The sequence below is a fragment of the Phalangium opilio genome, unplaced genomic scaffold (genome assembly GCF_054372755.1).
Source record: "Phalangium opilio isolate 3A_F unplaced genomic scaffold, DU_Popi_V2 ptg000369l_1, whole genome shotgun sequence".
NCBI classification, from domain to species: domain Eukaryota; kingdom Metazoa; phylum Arthropoda; class Arachnida; order Opiliones; family Phalangiidae; genus Phalangium; species Phalangium opilio.
This window is the reverse complement of record NW_028324232.1, coordinates 1,146,715-1,165,028: the sequence shown is the minus strand read 5'-3', so window position 1 is coordinate 1,165,028 and position 18,314 is coordinate 1,146,715. Positions and strand designations below refer to the sequence as shown.

The window sequence follows — 18,314 nt, the reverse complement described above, 5'->3', positions numbered from 1 at the left end:
CGATGCATTTGACTCCGTTATCATTAACGTTCAAAATGGTCAAAGATGATCCCCAAGCCCCCGTAGTGTTGGCCGACACGGGTATGATCGAAAACGGACTCTTTTGAATGGTCAATTTGAACAAAGACCAGAAACTCGAGAAAGCTTTATCCCATTCGACAAGTTCAAAACCCTGGACAGAGGTCAAGCTTAACGACTGGAGAGTTTCGCTTAAAACAACTTCATCGGACATTTTAAATGTCGAGTCCATTTTAACATCGGTAAATGTTAAATCTAAAGCTTCTATTTCCTAAATATATTTAAATTAAATTTAATCACAATTAATTTTCTAAAATAAATAATTAATAAATAAATTAATAACCTTAAAAAGTCCATTAGGGTAAGGTATCAAATTTCCATCGCTGATATCAATAGAAAAAAAACTTTGCCCTCTAACAATATCCAAGGCTTCCTTCAATTCTTGCCCATTTTTAAAAGAATTGCACTTTAATTGCCGCAAATCTTGTTCATCATCATCATCATCATAGGTTTCCGCTTCTAAACAGCGGCAAGAATGATGCCGTTGCAATTTACGGCAATTATCAACATTTAAAGCCAAAACCGCGCCCGTTAAAAACAAAATTAAAACAAAACCTTTCAACATCGTGATTGGAAAAAAACTGAAATTACCTGTCTTAATTGCTTTTGAAGAAAATATATCTTATCTTTAATAATCGCGTCTTGAGATTCGTCGAGTAATTAAGACATTATTACATAGATAAGTTCTTATCTATGCAAAAGAAAGACGCTTGCCAGTATTAACAACGCAATAAAATTTAATAGCAGTGAATTATTTTATTTAATTATTTTCAATTTTTAATAATAATAATAATATATATACAACATACAAGAGCACCATTTTATAAATACAGCGCTATTCCGATTTAATAGGATTAAATTGATAACGTGTGGCACTTTCCCTTTAAGTGTCTCGTGAATTTAATTTCAGCGCGTGAAATTACGTCATCATATATTGCACGTGAAAAAATAATAGACGGCAATAAAATCGCGCGCCAAGTGGAACCACGTGGGAAAATATTCTTAACGTCACGTGGCCGGGTGACAGTCCTTAAAAAGCGCGTGCAAAAATTAATTTGCATTTGTCACGTGACTTCAATAAACGGAGTTACTTATGTCCGAGGATGATTTTGTCCTCAAAGGACTATTGGTCAAGGAACTGGGGGCATGACGCGTAATTAGAGATAAATGATTGTCCGAAGTGGTGATGGACAAGTCTTTCAAACCGTTGACCAAAGTGGCCAAACTAAACAACTTTTCTTTATCATTTAAATCGACGCTGGTCACGTGTTGAAAGCAACACGGTAAGGAGATATCGGATTTTTTAGGTCGTCCGCCATTTTTAGGGTTAGGGGCCGAAGCGGGTCTCCGGGCACCCGATCCGGGTCCCACCGAAGTGCTACGTTTGGCCGGTCGTCTTTTACTACTGCTACGGGATTTTGGCACCGAGAGACTGATGTTTAAAGGGTCAGAGGTCAAGAGCTCGACTCGTCTCATGAAGTCCGTACTGGCCTGGACGCGGTCGAAACTGAAACCGACCATTTGTCTATGGTCACCCGAGTAATGCATAGCGTGGAACGTTGGCGCTAGAGATCTGACCAAGAAATACGAAAACGTTAATTAATTTTAAACATAATCTTAAGTAATTACTATAAAAACTGGACTTACCTGTAATTGGATAGATTATCGAGGACATCAAACCAAAGCGCGAATCCAGAGCCTCTTTCGGCCAAGACGATTTGAAGGCGTCTCTTAGATCTGGCTTTGGTTTGACCACGGTCAAATAATAACACCGGTATACCGGTCAAGGCTAATGTCCAAGCAGGGGACGAGGCCAATGTGCTGGAATCCGAACTGGAATCGGAGCGACCCGAAGACCAACTGGACGTCGAAACGGCGCTCGGACACCGCTGACTGGACATAGCGTCTCCATTACTAGGTCCCATCGTCATGTGATATAAATTGGCCAAACATTCGCAAACAAATACCTATAGAATAAGGTCGCGTTTATTATATAATAATTCCACTTCATTAGCCCTTTAAATAATCATGAATTTATTACCTGCGTATGTTGGCTTTTATAAAATGATTCAATTTGTATTAATTCTTCATCGGTAATTAAGTCCGTTTCGTCTACTGCCAAATTATTATCTTGGTAATCTCTCAAGCTGGCCGTTTTTGTAGAAGTATTTTGTCTAATACTCGGCGCTGATTGGCTCCCTTTAAGTGTTAATGCGATCGGATTTATCGTATCATATTTTGAATTAAATTTCTTGACCACTTCGGTCGCCGGATCAACAGATTTCTTTTTACTATCATCTATAATTAATCAAATTCAATTCAATTAAGTTCACGCTAATAAGCATTACAATAGGAATTTAAATTTACCCAACTAATCTGAAGTACCCTACCCTTAATTTCACGACCATTTTAAAAATCCCTGACCAACTACCCTGACTATAATGACCATTTTAAAAATTCCTAACCTTTCCCAGGTGAACTACACTAAATTTCACGACCATTTTCAAAATCCTTGACCTATCTCAGGTATTTGAGGCATTACTTCAACCCTGTGAAGCGTCCACCTTCGTGTCCAGGTTCCTAAACACCCCTTTTAAATAATTAAACTAGTCTAAAGTGGCCTAATGACCTTTACAGTATCTTTGCGGTATCTAACATTCATATGAAAAAAATAGGAGATAAAAACCTAGGATCAAATAGCGTGAAAAGTTCAAAAATTAACAAAGCGTAGCTAAAAGAGTCCACTAATTACAACCCCCCAAAAAATTTATACCCTTGGATAAGTTACTATAGCATACTACTAAACTGGTAGGTTACACCAGTAAAATGTTTTATTTGAAATTAAGTCAGAGACACGTGACCGAGTAGAGGCGTGGTTGAAAGAAACTGCCAATTTATTATCCTTCTAAAGAAGAGTATATGATATTTACCTGTTGCGTGAAGCCTGGATTTGATAGGCTTTGAATAAATGGGTGTTGTTTCCATGGCAACTATCGTAGTTAGATGTTTTTTTTTTATTTATTTTTTTTTTTTGGTTTGGTTTGGACTCGATATATAATTTTATTTTATTTTATCAGTTCGGGTAGTTCATGGTCAACGCTTTTGACCATTAAAGCGGATACGGAATTACTGAAACGAAACGCAATTGAGTTAGACAGACACAAAAGGATGTCAAGCCGGAAAAGTAGTTCCAACATGGGCGGAGCGATACCTCGTAACATATTAGCGTTGTTATCAATTTATTGTAACTTTTTTGCTTTTAAGTTATTTTAGAGTTTAATTTTCGGTTTTTGTTAATTTTCTTCACCGCTTTTAATTACTTTAGTAAAATTATGAAACTCGGAGCAATTACTGTACGGAATCCGGTCTTTCTAATGGTACTTTCAAAATTAATCTATCTCAATTAGAACTAAAGTTACGTGTAGTTAAATATAAATGTTCAAAATAAAAAATTATCATTTTGGGTTATGGGTACGATTTTAAAATCTGTTGTAACTCATTTACTGGTCAAGCGAATTTAATGAAATTCATAGCAATTACTCTATGGAATCCTCTCTTTCTTATGGTACTTTCAAATTTAATCTAACTCAATTAGAACTAAAGTAACGAGCAGTTAAACGTGGGGAAACACGCATCAAAATTTAACGGATTTCTGCAAACTCAAAATCGTAAAAATAATTTTTCTTCTTTACAGACAAAATCGTAAATAAGAAAAAATAATAAAAACAAAGGCATAGAAACTCAGTTAAAGTGGGCCGAATTTTACGTAATAACCAGGCAGGATTCAGTCGAAATTGTGTTAAACCCGAATCCGAAGAATAAGACAATAATTTCAAAGCAAAAGTCATCATTAAAAGAAGAGGAAATAAATGTTGTTTTAAAAAATTTGAAATGAAAAAAAAAAAAAAAATTGCTTATCGAATTGTTTCATCTTCATTTAGGTGGTGGTTATTTAACGGAGGAAAAAACGATGTAGTAGCGGCACCCGGTATAATTTTAAATTACATAATACCACTTTGAAGGTAATGGAATGTCATTACTATAATCCCGTTTTGCCCTGAAATTCCATTTTCATTTTTTTCTCTTTTCTTATTTAATAAATTATTAAATTTTTACCTCTTTATTTGAACACACCCTTATAAATATGTTAGCCTTGAACTACAACTAAAGGCTTATTCGGATTAGACTAAAATCTTAAGTCTGGCTTAATTATTTAGACACACGTGTCAACAACTACGTAAAGAAATTCGCGGGTTTACTTTGAAAATATTCAGTGTCGAGAGATGGCACCACATTTCGTCTAACAATAAGGCTGGGGCGTTACGTGATTGGTCAGCGGTGCAAATTATAAAATACCCATTAAATCTCATCAAACTAATATGAATTTTAAAATCATAATCATAATATTTCACTATGCAGATTAGTCTTATAATTAGTAGAAGAATCAATAAGAAAAAAATCAGTAAATTATCCAGTTCACCTTCCCTTTAAATGGAAAATTTTCGTCAATAATTCTTAGAAAAACATGTTTAATATTTATGACATTGAAACGAAACTTTCCCGGAGTAAAAGATTCCCTTATTTGAAATAATAAGTTTTTAAGATTTCGAAATCTTTAATTTACTTTTATCAGTGGAACTGGAAGTTTGCCCAGAACTTGTAAAAAGAGAACGGAACAAGGATCCGCCATAAACACTCAAGAACGAAAAAATAAAAATAAATAAATACATAAATCTGTCGGCGTGAAATTTCATCAGGGTCAACCTTCGATTTTAATTTACAAAGTGAAATGACGCGAGTTGCTGCTGCTGCCCTTAACGCGAGAGTCTCCTTCGATCCTCCCACGCTCAAAATGATCATCTTTTTAAAAGATTTCGCCACCTTGCGAATGAATCACCGATAATTGATGTCATCCTAAACCTATTTTTTTAAACTCCCACTCTATAATTAAAACACCGAAACACCGAAAGCGACGAATGCTCTCTTAGTTTTAAAGCAAAGGAAAAGTTAAATCTAGTTTGACAAGGATTTACTTGTACGAAAGAAAAAGCTTGGCCAATTTAAGTGAGCCACGAGGAGACATTCTTAAAACGAAAGAGATAATTCGCACGCGCTATGAAACGAGAGAGAGAGAGAGAGATAATTCGCACGCGCTATGAAACGAGAGAGAGAGAGAGAGAGAGAGATAATTCGCACGCGCTATGAAACGAGAGAGAGAGAGAGAGAGAGAGATAATTCGCACGCGCTATGAAACGAGAGAGAGAGAGAGATAATTCGCACGCGCTATGAAACGAGAGAGAGAGAGAGAGATAATTCGCACGCGCTATGAAACGAGAGAGAGAGAGATAATTCGCACGCGCTATGAAAAGAAATAGATAATTCGCACGCGCTATGAAAAGAAATAGATAATTCGCACGCGCTATGAAACGAGAGAGATAATTCGCGTTGGTTTCAACTTGAACTAGGTAATTTTGAACTTTAACGGCCCGATTACGGTAAAATATGAAATTGCGTGTTATTAAATAAAATATCCGTACCTGGGTCATAATTATCAAACAATAGGATATGTCGGGTACACCCTTTCGCCCGCCACCCCTCCCCCAACCCGCGGAGGGGGGGGGAATATCTTGGAAATAATAAATCTAAGAATTCCTTACGTAATACAATAAATATAAAGAAGAATATGGCATCGAAAAAAAAAAGAATAAATAATAATCAACCAAGCGCGAAACAATATAAAGGAAATGTCGTAATGTGATAAAAATGACGTCAACAATTTGATTATGTGTCAATTTCATTTGACAGTGTCGCCAGAGGTAAGGACAACCCATAAACAACCATCTCATCAATGCCAAGTTCAAATTGTAGGGGCCTAGTACGTATTTTTTTCCATTGGCTTTCGTTTCATTAACAGAGTCGTCGCGAATGTACCGAGTAATTATGTAAATTTGAATAAAATAAAATAATTTATTTGATGTAATTGTGATTCATATCCTGCGTGTGGTGCGTTGGTTGATTTTATTATGAAGTAGCTACATTTTTCACGAGAAAAAATTTTTATGCGAAAAAATACGAGAAAAATCTGATACAAAGTGTTGTGGGTTGAATTTAAGGCCAAGCAAAATTATTGTCAAAATAAACATTTTTTTCTTATAAATTTTAAAGTGACAGGAAGTGACGTTAACAGTTGCATAAAATTATCGCAATCATTGCTTTACTTCCGCTTTCAAACTATTTTAATTTAATTTAATTTTAAATATTAATTACGCTTCCAAATCAACTCTCGTAAATTTTAATTTAATTTAAAATATTTCAAATCAACTCTGGTAATTAATTAAATTAATTATAATTTAGTTCCATACCTGAATAAATTAATGTGGGCGATGCTTAGATAATAACAAAATTACTGGCAACCCTGCTCCTACCTGAAGCGCATGCGCTAATAAAGTTAAGAAATTTTTGAGTGGGGGGAAGTTAAACTCTCTAGCCCCCTTTAATTAATTAATTAATTAATTTTTAATCAAAAACTAATAATTGAAAAGCGTCTATTGAATTGAATTGAATTGAATTAAAAAAATAATAATTTTCAAAAGCATAATAATAATAATAAAAATCATTAAAAAATTGAGGTTTTTACCTTTAAACCTTTTTTTGAATTATCTTTGTATTCTTTTTATGAGAAAATTAAATTGGTTAAGGGGTCAAGGGGTCAGCGTAGTAAATCTTATCCGATTTTCAAACGACTAACTTTAGTTTAAAAAAAAAATTAAGTCCACATTTGAGGTTGTAACACTAAATTCAATTCATAAAACCGAAAGTGCTAAACTAAGACTTAGAAATGCGTGAAAGTTATTGAAATTGGATACGCGTGAATGGTTTTAATGACAAAATTTTATTTTCACTGTAAAAAAAAAGAATTTTTTTTTTAAAAAGGTCGCCTTTCCTGTCAAAGAAATAAGGAAATCCATAGAGTATCGACACCAATAATACCCTTTCCTTGTATTAGTAAATGGGGGGGATAACATGGGGTGCCATTACTTAAGTTTTAAAACCTTTTTTAATTTGAAATGGGATGGTATTATATTTCCCAATGCACTTTCGCTACAAATACGCAATAATAATACAATACGAGGGTTTTTACTACGCAAAAAAATAGTTCCTCGTTTCTAAATGTTCTATTATTTTGAATGACGTCATGAATTTATTATAAAAAAACTTTATATTTTGCGTTCACTGAAATGGAGCGAAAATACTTGATACCGGATTCATTTAATTTCAAATGGTATCATTTTGGCGGGAAATTGAGCGTGCTGTTCAACTCATATATATATATATATATATATATATATATATATATATATATATATATATATATATATATATATATATATATATATATATATATATATATATATATATATATATATATATATATATATATTTATATGAAAAGATCACGTGGTTGGTTGGTATATACACACGTACTTTTCAATCTTGAATATATTAAAGGGAGAGTGAAATGTAAAATCAAGTGAAAATTATAAATTATTCATTATCTCAATTTGAATTTTAAAATCATGTATGTTTCCCTTTGCAAATTGGTCTTATGATTATGGTAAATAAAAAACACTTGATTTTCCTTTTCACTCTCCCTTTAAGGAGTTGTTTTTAAATTTAAATCTCGTGACCCGAGTGTTTTTAAAAGTAAATAAAAATGTTTAAAAAGGAGTTTTAAAACTATCTCTCTCAAAATAGATTAAAACGTACTAGCGTTTATAGAAATAAAACTAACACAGAGACTAAATATAAAACCAATTTCAAATTCGGTCGTCGAATCAACCAACAACTCCAGGCAGGGAAAAGCACCACTTTCAATTTCCCACCAAATCTATTAATTTTGTTTAGTCTACAAAGCCAAGTTGGATTTTGGTTACGGTTTTTAACTTTCAGTAAATAAAAATAATTCATCAGTTTTTAAATTATTGATTCAATAAATTAATAATTTAAATTAGAACTTGAAATTCATAAAACCCCGGTATGTTTAATTTAATTGCTTATGAAATAATTAAATTTTTTTTTAACTTATTAACTTATGACTAAATCAGCTTTGTAATGAAATCGAATAATCTCTCTTTGAAACGTCATAGACACGTGGAGTGGGTGGATTATTTTTCAATTTAAAAAAGTGACCCAACAAGTTTCGAGTTGAAGTTTTGAATTGTCTAAGCAACTTTCAATCTCGCGGCTGTTTTGGGCGTAGGATTGGTATTAAGTGTGACAAGCAACCGATTGATTTAAAATGGAACAACTCTCGTGAACGGGTTATGAATAATAATGATTATTAGAAGAATTGGAACAAGATGTAGGCGGTTGGGAGGGTGCTACCAGAGTGGCGGCAACCCCCCCCCCCCTTTTTTTAACCACTATAAACCCGACCCAAACACTCAACTCAACGTATGCCCTGACAATATTCAATACACAATGCAATAATCAGTTTTGAAAAAATTTTAAAAGTAAATAATGGTTTAATATACTTTAAAATTCGATTGTTCTAAATATTTAAATAATAATTCGGTAGCAAAAAAAATTATTATAATATTTAAACTAACAACTTAAATGGGCTCGATTGTTTCCCAAATTATTTTTAAAAAAAATTATATATTTATGGTTCCAATGGGTTAGACAATTTAGTTAGTAAATACTATACTATCCCTTTGAACGGACAGTCTAAACTACTTGAACTTAAATATTATCGCACTATCCCTTTGCAATTGCATAAAGGTCAATGTCCAGAAATTATAAATTTTGACCATAGGCGATATTACCAACACACAGACTGAGTTCAAATTTGACAGAAAATTGTATAGAAAATTCAAAACCAGGAAGTGAAAACCAAAATTGGCCCCGGAAAGAAATAAAAAATGAACTTTTTGGGGTCTCTTCTTTAAAATGGCCCTATCATAAAATATTTCAAAAGTTTCTTTCAGTTTACCATTAAACAAATAACGCCAGAGAATTTAAACTCCTTAAAATTTGACGTTTAAAATGAACCCTCATTCAATTTATTATTAAAAAACATATCAATCTTTGAAATAAACAGTAAACATCCCTAAATTATCAACAAGTAGTCCTATACAGCGTGGTTTGGATCAAAATCATTAAAATAATTTTTTGTGGGAAAACTTTTAATGTGAAGAGAGAGTAGTGGCATTCATTGGTTAACATCCCATTAAGTATAATACATTCAAAGGCAGGAAGGTCCTATTACTTTATAATCTAATATTCCACGTGCAGTTGCCAATTGCTATAGCACTACCTCATAGTGGCATTCCTTGGTTAACTTCCCATTAAGTATAATACATTCAAAGGCGGAAGGTGCTATTACTAAATAATATAATTCCACGTGCATGCAGTTTCTTAACCCGAACCACGTGAGAAAGCGCGAGCGCTTTTTAACATCATCGCACGTGAGGAGCTAATAATTTCGCGCCAAAAAGGTTGGAATGCCACTAAGTTGATAAAAAGCGCATTTATACTACATATAACTACTTCCGACTTGTATTATGACATACGAGTTTCAAATTGCCCTCTACCATATTATTGAAGCCAAAATAAATATATAAAAAATACCATGCAGAGATTAATGAATAAAAGTCTATTTTTAAGACTAGGGGATGGATTATTTATCGATATTTGAAAAATAATTCTCGTGAAAAGGCACCAATAAAAACAACACCGAAATCATTCGAGCGTGTCCATTACAGGTCCACGTGCCATGCCACGAAACTTTTTCCCGCTTCTTTGATTTCCGTGGCATTTAAAACATGTCTCTTGGAACCATAATTAAACTGACAATATATATTGGCAAAGACGGGGAGATATTAATTAAATGTATTTAAATTTTATCTCTCAAGTTCAATGCTCTCCGATTGTTTCAAGAATTTTGGGGGGGGGGGGTGATTTGTAATTAAAAATCGAATGTGATTGGTAGATCTTTGACAGTCCGGCAAATTTTTTTTTTGTCGTATTTGACAGCGTTAAGCTTGATGGACTTTCTAAACGATCAATGTCATTAACGGACGTCTAATCAAGCGTGATCAAAATTAATTAATTTGTACTTATTTTTAAATAAATATAGAAATTGGGAAATAATTCTTCTTCCCCAATTATTGGAATTAGTTAAGGATGTATATTATAATAGCTATTAATAGAAAATAGTTTAGTTATTGACACATTGATTCAATTTAATTTTGTATTTAAGCAATTAGAAATATCCCCATCCTTATTACGCCATTTACCATGGAGTAATTACATTATGTTTTCATTAAAAAGCGCGTTACATTGAGGGGCTAATCACCGTTAGATTTCCTGTACACCGATTACGAATTACGTGTAATCACTTAAAGGTACCGTACACCGATTACACTGAGTGACCGGCCCCTCGATTTACATTGCAGTTAAGAATCCCACGATATTACTCCATGGTGTGGCATTAAATTCAAATTAAACACCTCGAGCAGACTTGGGAACATGTAACACAATATAACTAGGTACTGCACTATACATCTCAACGTAAAAAATATTCCCTTTTGATGCCAAGTCACGTTTGTAATATCAAATGACGTTTAAGAAAAGTCAAAAGATGCCCTATAACCCTTACCAAGGTTACTTTACACTAAGAACAAGGCGACACGGGGGTCTACTAGACTTAACCTGGCGTTGACACTAAATTAAGGAAGAAATAGAAAACAGCGCGTGAATTACTTTGAAGGTATATCTCACGGACCAAACCATGCACGAGACGAGAGAGGGTCACGCGAGTTCAACTTAACCTCGGATCAATCGGAAAATGCCTTGTTTCGTTAAGGTAAACATAGAGGTGGGTATCAGGTATGGTATTGAATATTCAGAGTGGAGACAGTCTAGTCTATTATAGAGAAACGTCAAACTGTAGGGGATGTTTGGTATGATTGGAATGTGAATTAAACCAGCAGCAACACAAAGGCCTTTCAGACGATAAGGTTTTTAGGTTTGACTATAAGAGATACGGGGATGCCCTTTGGGAATGTTGTAGCCCTATTTCTTAGCTTTCCAACGATACTAAATAAGCTGGGGTTACAACAATCAGGCCCCGAGTAATTAAACAAAATGATTAAAAGCATAAGATTAACATGAAACAATTTCATTTCCAGGTTAAGAACTTTCCTCAAAATCTAAATATCTAAAAAGATTTTTGAAGAAAACATTTTTATGTTTAATAAATAATTCAGCTAAATAAAAACAAGTCATAAACATTAAATTCTATACTCTCTCTCTCTCTGTCCCAGCATGCATTTCGTATTTGGGGCCCCCGGTGGGCGAAACACCATTAGGATTGTCCTCAATTCCGTCCAAAGATGCAATCTTTCCCCTCTTCGGAATCGAATTTGGGACTAAAAATCTAAATGGTTTTTCCTACAAATAATTTCACGTGTCTTCTTTCACCCCGGGGGAGACAACATACTTTTAAATAAAAAGAAACTTCTTCCTTTAAATATTTTCTATCGGAAAAATGAAATGTTAATGTCGCTTTTGTATAAATTTCGTTTAAAAAAGTTTGGTAAGTTTCTCTGACACACTTTAACCTCAATTAGTATTTTATTCGTTACATTATAATTATCTAAGTTAGTTAGTTAATCAATAGCCCCCTAATTGCAATATTGTTCCATTTATTAATCACTGTGTTATATTTCTAATATTACAAGGAAAATAATAATTATTTTCGAATTAATTAGACGCGTCCTCGTGAAAATCGTATTTTTATTATAGTTTTTGATTAAAACGTCACGTGAAATTTATGTGGGTTTAAAAAAGCGCTACTCTTAACTTCCAGCACGTGAATTTTTATTCATTATTTTTTATTTTTATTCTTTTATTTTCACGTGCATTAAATTTTCTTATTTTCGCACGAGATAAATTTAAAAAAATAAAAATAAAAATTTTCACGTGCTATGCCTAGTTTATTGGTATTCATTTATCACGAATGAACGTGCGCAGTTTTGGTTAAAAAGCTGTCAAAGCTTCTATTAAAATTTATCTGTATTTTAAGAATTACCCTAGATTTTTTTATTTCATTTTATAATAATAATAATAAATTATTTTAGAAAGAAAACTCTGGACAGTGTTACTGTTAAACATTATTTGGGAGCTTCGCCTATAACCATGAAAGGTTGATTTGATTTTTGAGAAAGTAGAAGAATCGTGAATAGAGTAAGGAAAATAATAGAATTATATTAAATTTTTCCACGCTCATCTTTAGGCGAAATAAAGAAAAAATGGAAAACGAAAAGATAAAAATTAGCCTCGTTCGATTTTTTGGGGTTTTTACATCCAATTTTAAAAGTGAGACGCCTGCGTGCAATTTAAATTAGACGGCACGAAATTTGAAATTTTACGCTAAAATTAGGTCAATGGTAAAATTCATTGATAAATCACGTTATATATTTATACTTCAATTCCAAATCCCAGTGAAAGCTAACGAATATTTTAAATTAATAATTTCAGAAAATAGTTGAAATTAATTTTATTTAAATTAAATTAAGTTAAATCTACTAGATTTTTAATTTTGAAAATTAAAACGCAACGGTGTCAGTTAAGTCTAGATGGAAGCTAAGGTATTCCAAACAGATTAAAAGGAAAAAAAATTATGTCAAAATTAATTTTTAATGGCATAACCATAGCTTAAGGTTACGAGAATAATAATTATAAAAATAAATATATTATAATTAATATTCAAGGTTAATGTGGCGACATCAAAGTCGGAATTACACGGCGGTATATATTTAAATAAAGTCTTTCACGCGTTTCCTGCTATTGTTTAACTATTAATTATAAGTTTACAACTAACCTTCCCCTCGCTCTGTGTCCCCAATTATTTATTTTTCTACCAAAACTTAACCATACAAGTTTAGTTTCTATTTCCAAAAACTATAAACTCAAAATTATTTTTCATTTTAAAAGAGTGTATCTTGTCTTACGCTATCGAAGTCAGGGTCATAGGTCAAGAACATGACGTCATAAACCGGTCCAACTTTGAGAGAGGAAATTCACCCTTGAAAAAACATATATAAATATTTTAAGTTCAATTACAGGGGGCGCTCTACTCGAGAGAGGCAATTAATATTGTTAAGCCTATATAGCAAGTTGAGTTGACATTCTATAAACCATATTCGCTTGATTTAGGACACCCGAATTTTCTCGTAGCCTCATAATTTTTATAGAACAAGGGTCACGTGACACTACACTACTCGAGAGCATTTTCCCATATACGTTTCCACCCACATTAAGTACATAAAAGAGTTACGTGAATTTATTCGTGCCATCCCAGGAATATTGTGTCATACTTATCATTTAACATATCTTTATGGCTTATTCCTGGATGAAACTATTTATATAGTCTCATGAATATAATAATAATAATAATAATTTTATTAATATTATTTTCTTGTTAAAATTAAATGCATTCATGATGTAACTAGCTTCGACAATAATAATAAAAACTATTTAGGGTGCTCGAAAGAAAAAATAAATTATTGTATTGTTTAAAATAGAACTAGATTGTTTATTTGGTACTAAACTTGTGTCGGTGGTTTTATAAGCGTGGGAAGTCAAGTCAAGAAGGGCGGTATGCGCTAGTTTCTTGTAAATATGTCACATAAATTCATTGCATTTATTGTTTATTTGTTGTTTAACAATTTATGAACTAATTTATTTCCAAATTGAACTGTAATTTGTTTTGTAAATTTAAAAAAATAAATAAAAATAAATGTTTTCCGATTTATGTTGGAAAATATCTAAGAGGTACTTTAACCTAAAAATAAATAAATGAAAATTTTCATAATTTAAAAAAAAAAGAAAAATTTTTTAATGAAAAAAATAATTCAAAATCCTATATTTTTTGGCAAAAAAAAAAGGTTTTTAATTTCCTTGTTGCGTCATAGGCACCCCTGTTATGTTTAAAACAAGAGTGGACTCCTCATAGCTACGACCGTTAAAATGCACTCGAGACAGTCGCCACTTTGTCCGGACATCAAGCTAGCTCGGCCCGTCTGCAAATGACGTCACACTCTCTCACTCACCAATAAAATGGTCTCTTGCCATCAACCGAAAACCACGCCACGGAAAATAATATCCAATATCTTAAAATTATTTAAAATTACTAATTAAAAGAATCGATAATTAATTAAATTAAATTAAATTAAATAACAGGCTACAATAAAAGCCTTAAAAGTTAAAACACGATCTATAACAAATAAAATAAAAAATTAAAAAGATAAAAATGTTGTAACCCTTTAAGTCATCATAGACAATTTTAAACATAAATCCGCAATCCGCCCACAATTTTAATGTTAAAAAAACCGGTTTTTTTTTATACTCCTCTCTTTCAAATTTTTTGCTCACGTCAACTTATTCGAAGTCAAGGATATCTATCGCCTAAGGGTTCTAATGGTAAAGCTCAAAATTTTGAAAGTTACGAGACATGAAAAGGGGGTTGGGTATGTATTCAAATGAACTATACAGAACGCTAATCAATATAAAGCTAAACCCTATTCCTAAACTCCCGGGGGGGGGGAAGTGGCTTAATACACCCCCTCCCCATGCCAAAAACCCTTTAGAATCGTGTGGTGATTCATCCTACTTGAAGACTTAAAGGGTTAAAATATAAATTTGATCCCATGAAGCAATATTTTATTTTGAAAATAAAATACACGCGAGTTGAAAGTAAAATAAGATGATTATCTCAAAGGCGTCTTCACTTTTTACTATTATTATTATAATAATAACAACCGGTTGTCTATTGAGTCATTTACGTTTTAAGCTAAGATTCATTTGCATATTTTCGTTCCCATGGAAACAAGCACGCCTTTAATCCTTTCTCTTAGCACGCGCCTTTTTCAAATCCACGTGCTATTATTAAAAATCTCGCGTCTTATTTACGCGCGTTTTCTGGTTGTCATGGCAACCGTGATGGCACGAGGATTTAATATCTACACGCGCCTTTTTTCAAATCCGCGTGCAAATATTAAAAATTTCGCGCCTTTTTCAAATCCACGTGCAATTATTAAAAATTTCGCGCCTTTTTCAAATCCACGTGCAATTATTAAAAATTTCGCTCCTTATATACGCCTTTTTCGGTTGTCATGGCAACATAGAACTTAATTTCTCGCGCTTTTTCAAATCCACGTGACAATTTAAAGTAAAAGCGGTAAAATAAAATTCACCTCACGTGCTACTAGCGTATGATTATTAATATATGTCATCTAAATTTTTAATCTAAGCTAAATTTATTTTTTAATAATAAAAAAACTGTCTGATTTAAAATTCTTCAATTAAAACAATGTTTATCGTTCATCTCCGTTTATGAACTTTAATCAGACATATAAAATATATTTTAGTATTTTCCCCCAACCAATTTTAAATTTATCACTTTTATCCGGAGCACGTGGTACCGTCTTAATCGCGTATGTATTTTGGTTTTAGAAATGGGCTAACAACCTTGATATTCGGAAATGATGAACTATGATTTGAAAAAGGCTCGCGGCCAATTAAAAACTTTGATAAACAGTAAAAGGAAATTAGTGTAATTTCCAAATCAGTGAAGAATCTATTATCGTAATACTTTAAAAATAAATTGGACACCATCGGAATAAATAATCAATTCAAGGAAAGTCCGTTTCGCCATTTTTTTTTACTGTTCTCTTTATAATAAATTTGCATATTCCTTTTAATTTTATTTTAATTATAATAACCTTCGGGTAATTTTTCATAGTGTTTTTTTTATTTAAATTTAATTGAATGTTTCTCACGAGCTCACGTTGCGTCGAGTTGCCAAATATAATAAATAAAAGTTCCCCCAATACCTTTTGCCGGTTTTCTAAGCGGTTTTGTCGTATTTCTAGAGATTTTAGATAATTTTTAATATTTTAGAACGTTTAAAGGGATATTTTAAAATTTCAGAACGTTTCAAGGGCTATTTTCAAAGTTTTAGAACGTTGAAAGGGCTATTTTCAAAGTTTTAGAACGTTGAAAGGGCTATTTTCAAAGTTTTAGAACGTTGAAAGGGCTATTTTCAAAGTTTTAAACCGTTCAAAGGGCTATTTTCAAAGTTTTAAACCGTTCAAAGGGCTATTTTCAAATGTTTAAACCGTTCAAAGGGCTATTTTCAAATGTTTAAACCGTTCAAAGGGCTATTTTCAAATTTTAAGACCGTTCAAAGGGCTATTTTCAAATTTTAAGACCGTTCAAAGGGCTATTTTCAAAGTTTTAGACCGTTCCTTTGGACAATTTCAAACCCCCCCCCCATATTTAAAATGGTAGTTCAAATTTTCTGCCTTTTAATAAAAATAAAATTCAGTTCACAATTTAAACGAAATTTTTTTTATATATTTCAACTTAAATGGCGTAAAAATGGGTGTGAAATTCTAATTACGCTATCTCATTAATTAGCGAGTTCGTAACCTCCGATCCCATCATTAATATTTCCTTTTTCCTGTTAAAAATGGGCGTGGTTCGCCGTTAACCCAATTTTTCCCTTCTATAACAATATACTTCTGGTTTTGTTTACATCATAAACACAATTTCTCATAATATTCCAGATACGAAAGAAGTTTCGTTATCATAATGATAAAATAATAATTAAATAATGTTTCGCAAAAGTTGGAACAGTCCAAGAAGGGATCTGTACGGTTGGTAAAGAATCAATTGATATTTGATGATTGTTGACTTTCTTTGTTTTACTTTATAGTAAATCATTTATTTATTCGGTTACTATAGCAACAAGCGGGAGGCCTTTATAAGTTCCGGGGTCACCTGACCATACTAACGGGGTTAATGATATTATGGCGGGCCAACCTAAATAAGCGGGTAGTTGACTATTTAAATATTGGATTGACCATTTGAACTCGGCAAAGTTTCATACTATGCTATATTGATTTTCGCAAAACAAAACCCTCGACTATAATAAATAAATAATATTTTGGAATTTAATTCATTTAAATACTAAGAATAAATTAACTTAATTTAATTACGATAATACATTACAACGAAGTTAAATTCAACGCTTAACTTTGAGGTATCGCATCCCACTGTTGAAAAAATAATAATAATAAATAAAAACACTCACGTTTGGCTTCAATCTGTAACTTCAAAAAACACGGTAATCCAACTTGAATATAACGCTTTGTTAAATTTATTTTAACAAATATTAATATTATTAAAAAAATAATAATAATTAAAAAAAAACAAAGTCAGCACGTGCAATATTTTGCAAAAGAAAAAAAAATTTCACGCGCGAGATTTTTGAGTAAAAAACTTTTCACGTACGAGATTTCAGAGTGAAAAAACTTTTCACGCGGAGGATTAGAAAATTTCACGAGAGCTCGAGCTCACGACGTCAGTTAGGAGAACCGTCAAATTTAAGTTTGAAGGCTCCAACCATAGCACCACCACCCCAAAAACATTGAAGCATTTTATTTTCCCCCTTTTTCCTACACGAGAGTATAAGCAAGCGCCAAAGGAAATAGTTCTCACGATTTAGCGCGTGGGGGCGTTGTCTAACAGTGACGTCATACGGTACAAAAATTTATACTCTCCGTTAAAACGTGACCCAAACCGGAAACACCTTTGATACGCGGCGGTCTCTGCAGACTCGTATGTAAATAAATAAATAAATAAATATTTAAGAATCGTTTATACATTTAAAGGGTTAAAGTAGCTCGATATCAAAGTTCTGAGGACGTTTTTTTTACAGTTCAAAGGTCAGGTTCATCAAAGAAATATATAGTGACAAGACAATCCATAAGTCACGTGGTATTGTTGTTCATCATCACGATTTCTTTTTTGACAATAGAAAGTGTTTTTCATTCAAGATGAAAAATATTAAATATAAAACACTATCAGCAACTGTTCATTAAAATTTAAACGGTGAAGGCAGGGAACTGCCATTACGCCTTTTTGTAATAATAAATTAAATTGAACCTTGAAATCTCGCTAGGAGAAGGTGATAATGAAAATATTTAAATTGTAAGAAATATAATAAGAAAAAAAATAAAATAACCGGGTCTTCATTGCGAGATAAAAATTGTAAAGAAAGGAGTAAGATTTACGATGGAAAACCTTGACTGGGCCAAAACTTATTTTCCATATACGCTGGCTGGCCAGAAGTCTCTCTGTATTTAAATTTCAATTATTTTTTATAA

The 18,314-nt window shown here is 32.4% G+C and overlaps 1 protein-coding gene across 1 annotated transcript; it reads right to left on the bottom strand.

The window, feature by feature from the left end:
- Positions 1-829: 829 nt before the first annotated feature.
- On the bottom strand, positions 830-17,658 carry LOC149597246 (uncharacterized). Its single transcript, XM_089861120.1, has 5 exons — positions 17,240-17,658; positions 3,009-3,207; positions 2,120-2,376; positions 1,726-2,045; positions 830-1,651 (listed from the first exon to the last, which is right to left on the bottom strand). The coding sequence occupies exons 2-5, from the start codon at positions 3,061-3,063 to the stop codon at positions 1,153-1,155; spliced, it is 1,131 nt and encodes a 376-aa protein (XP_089717246.1). The 5' UTR covers positions 3,064-3,207; positions 17,240-17,658; the 3' UTR covers positions 830-1,152.
- Positions 17,659-18,314: the final 656 nt, after the last annotated feature.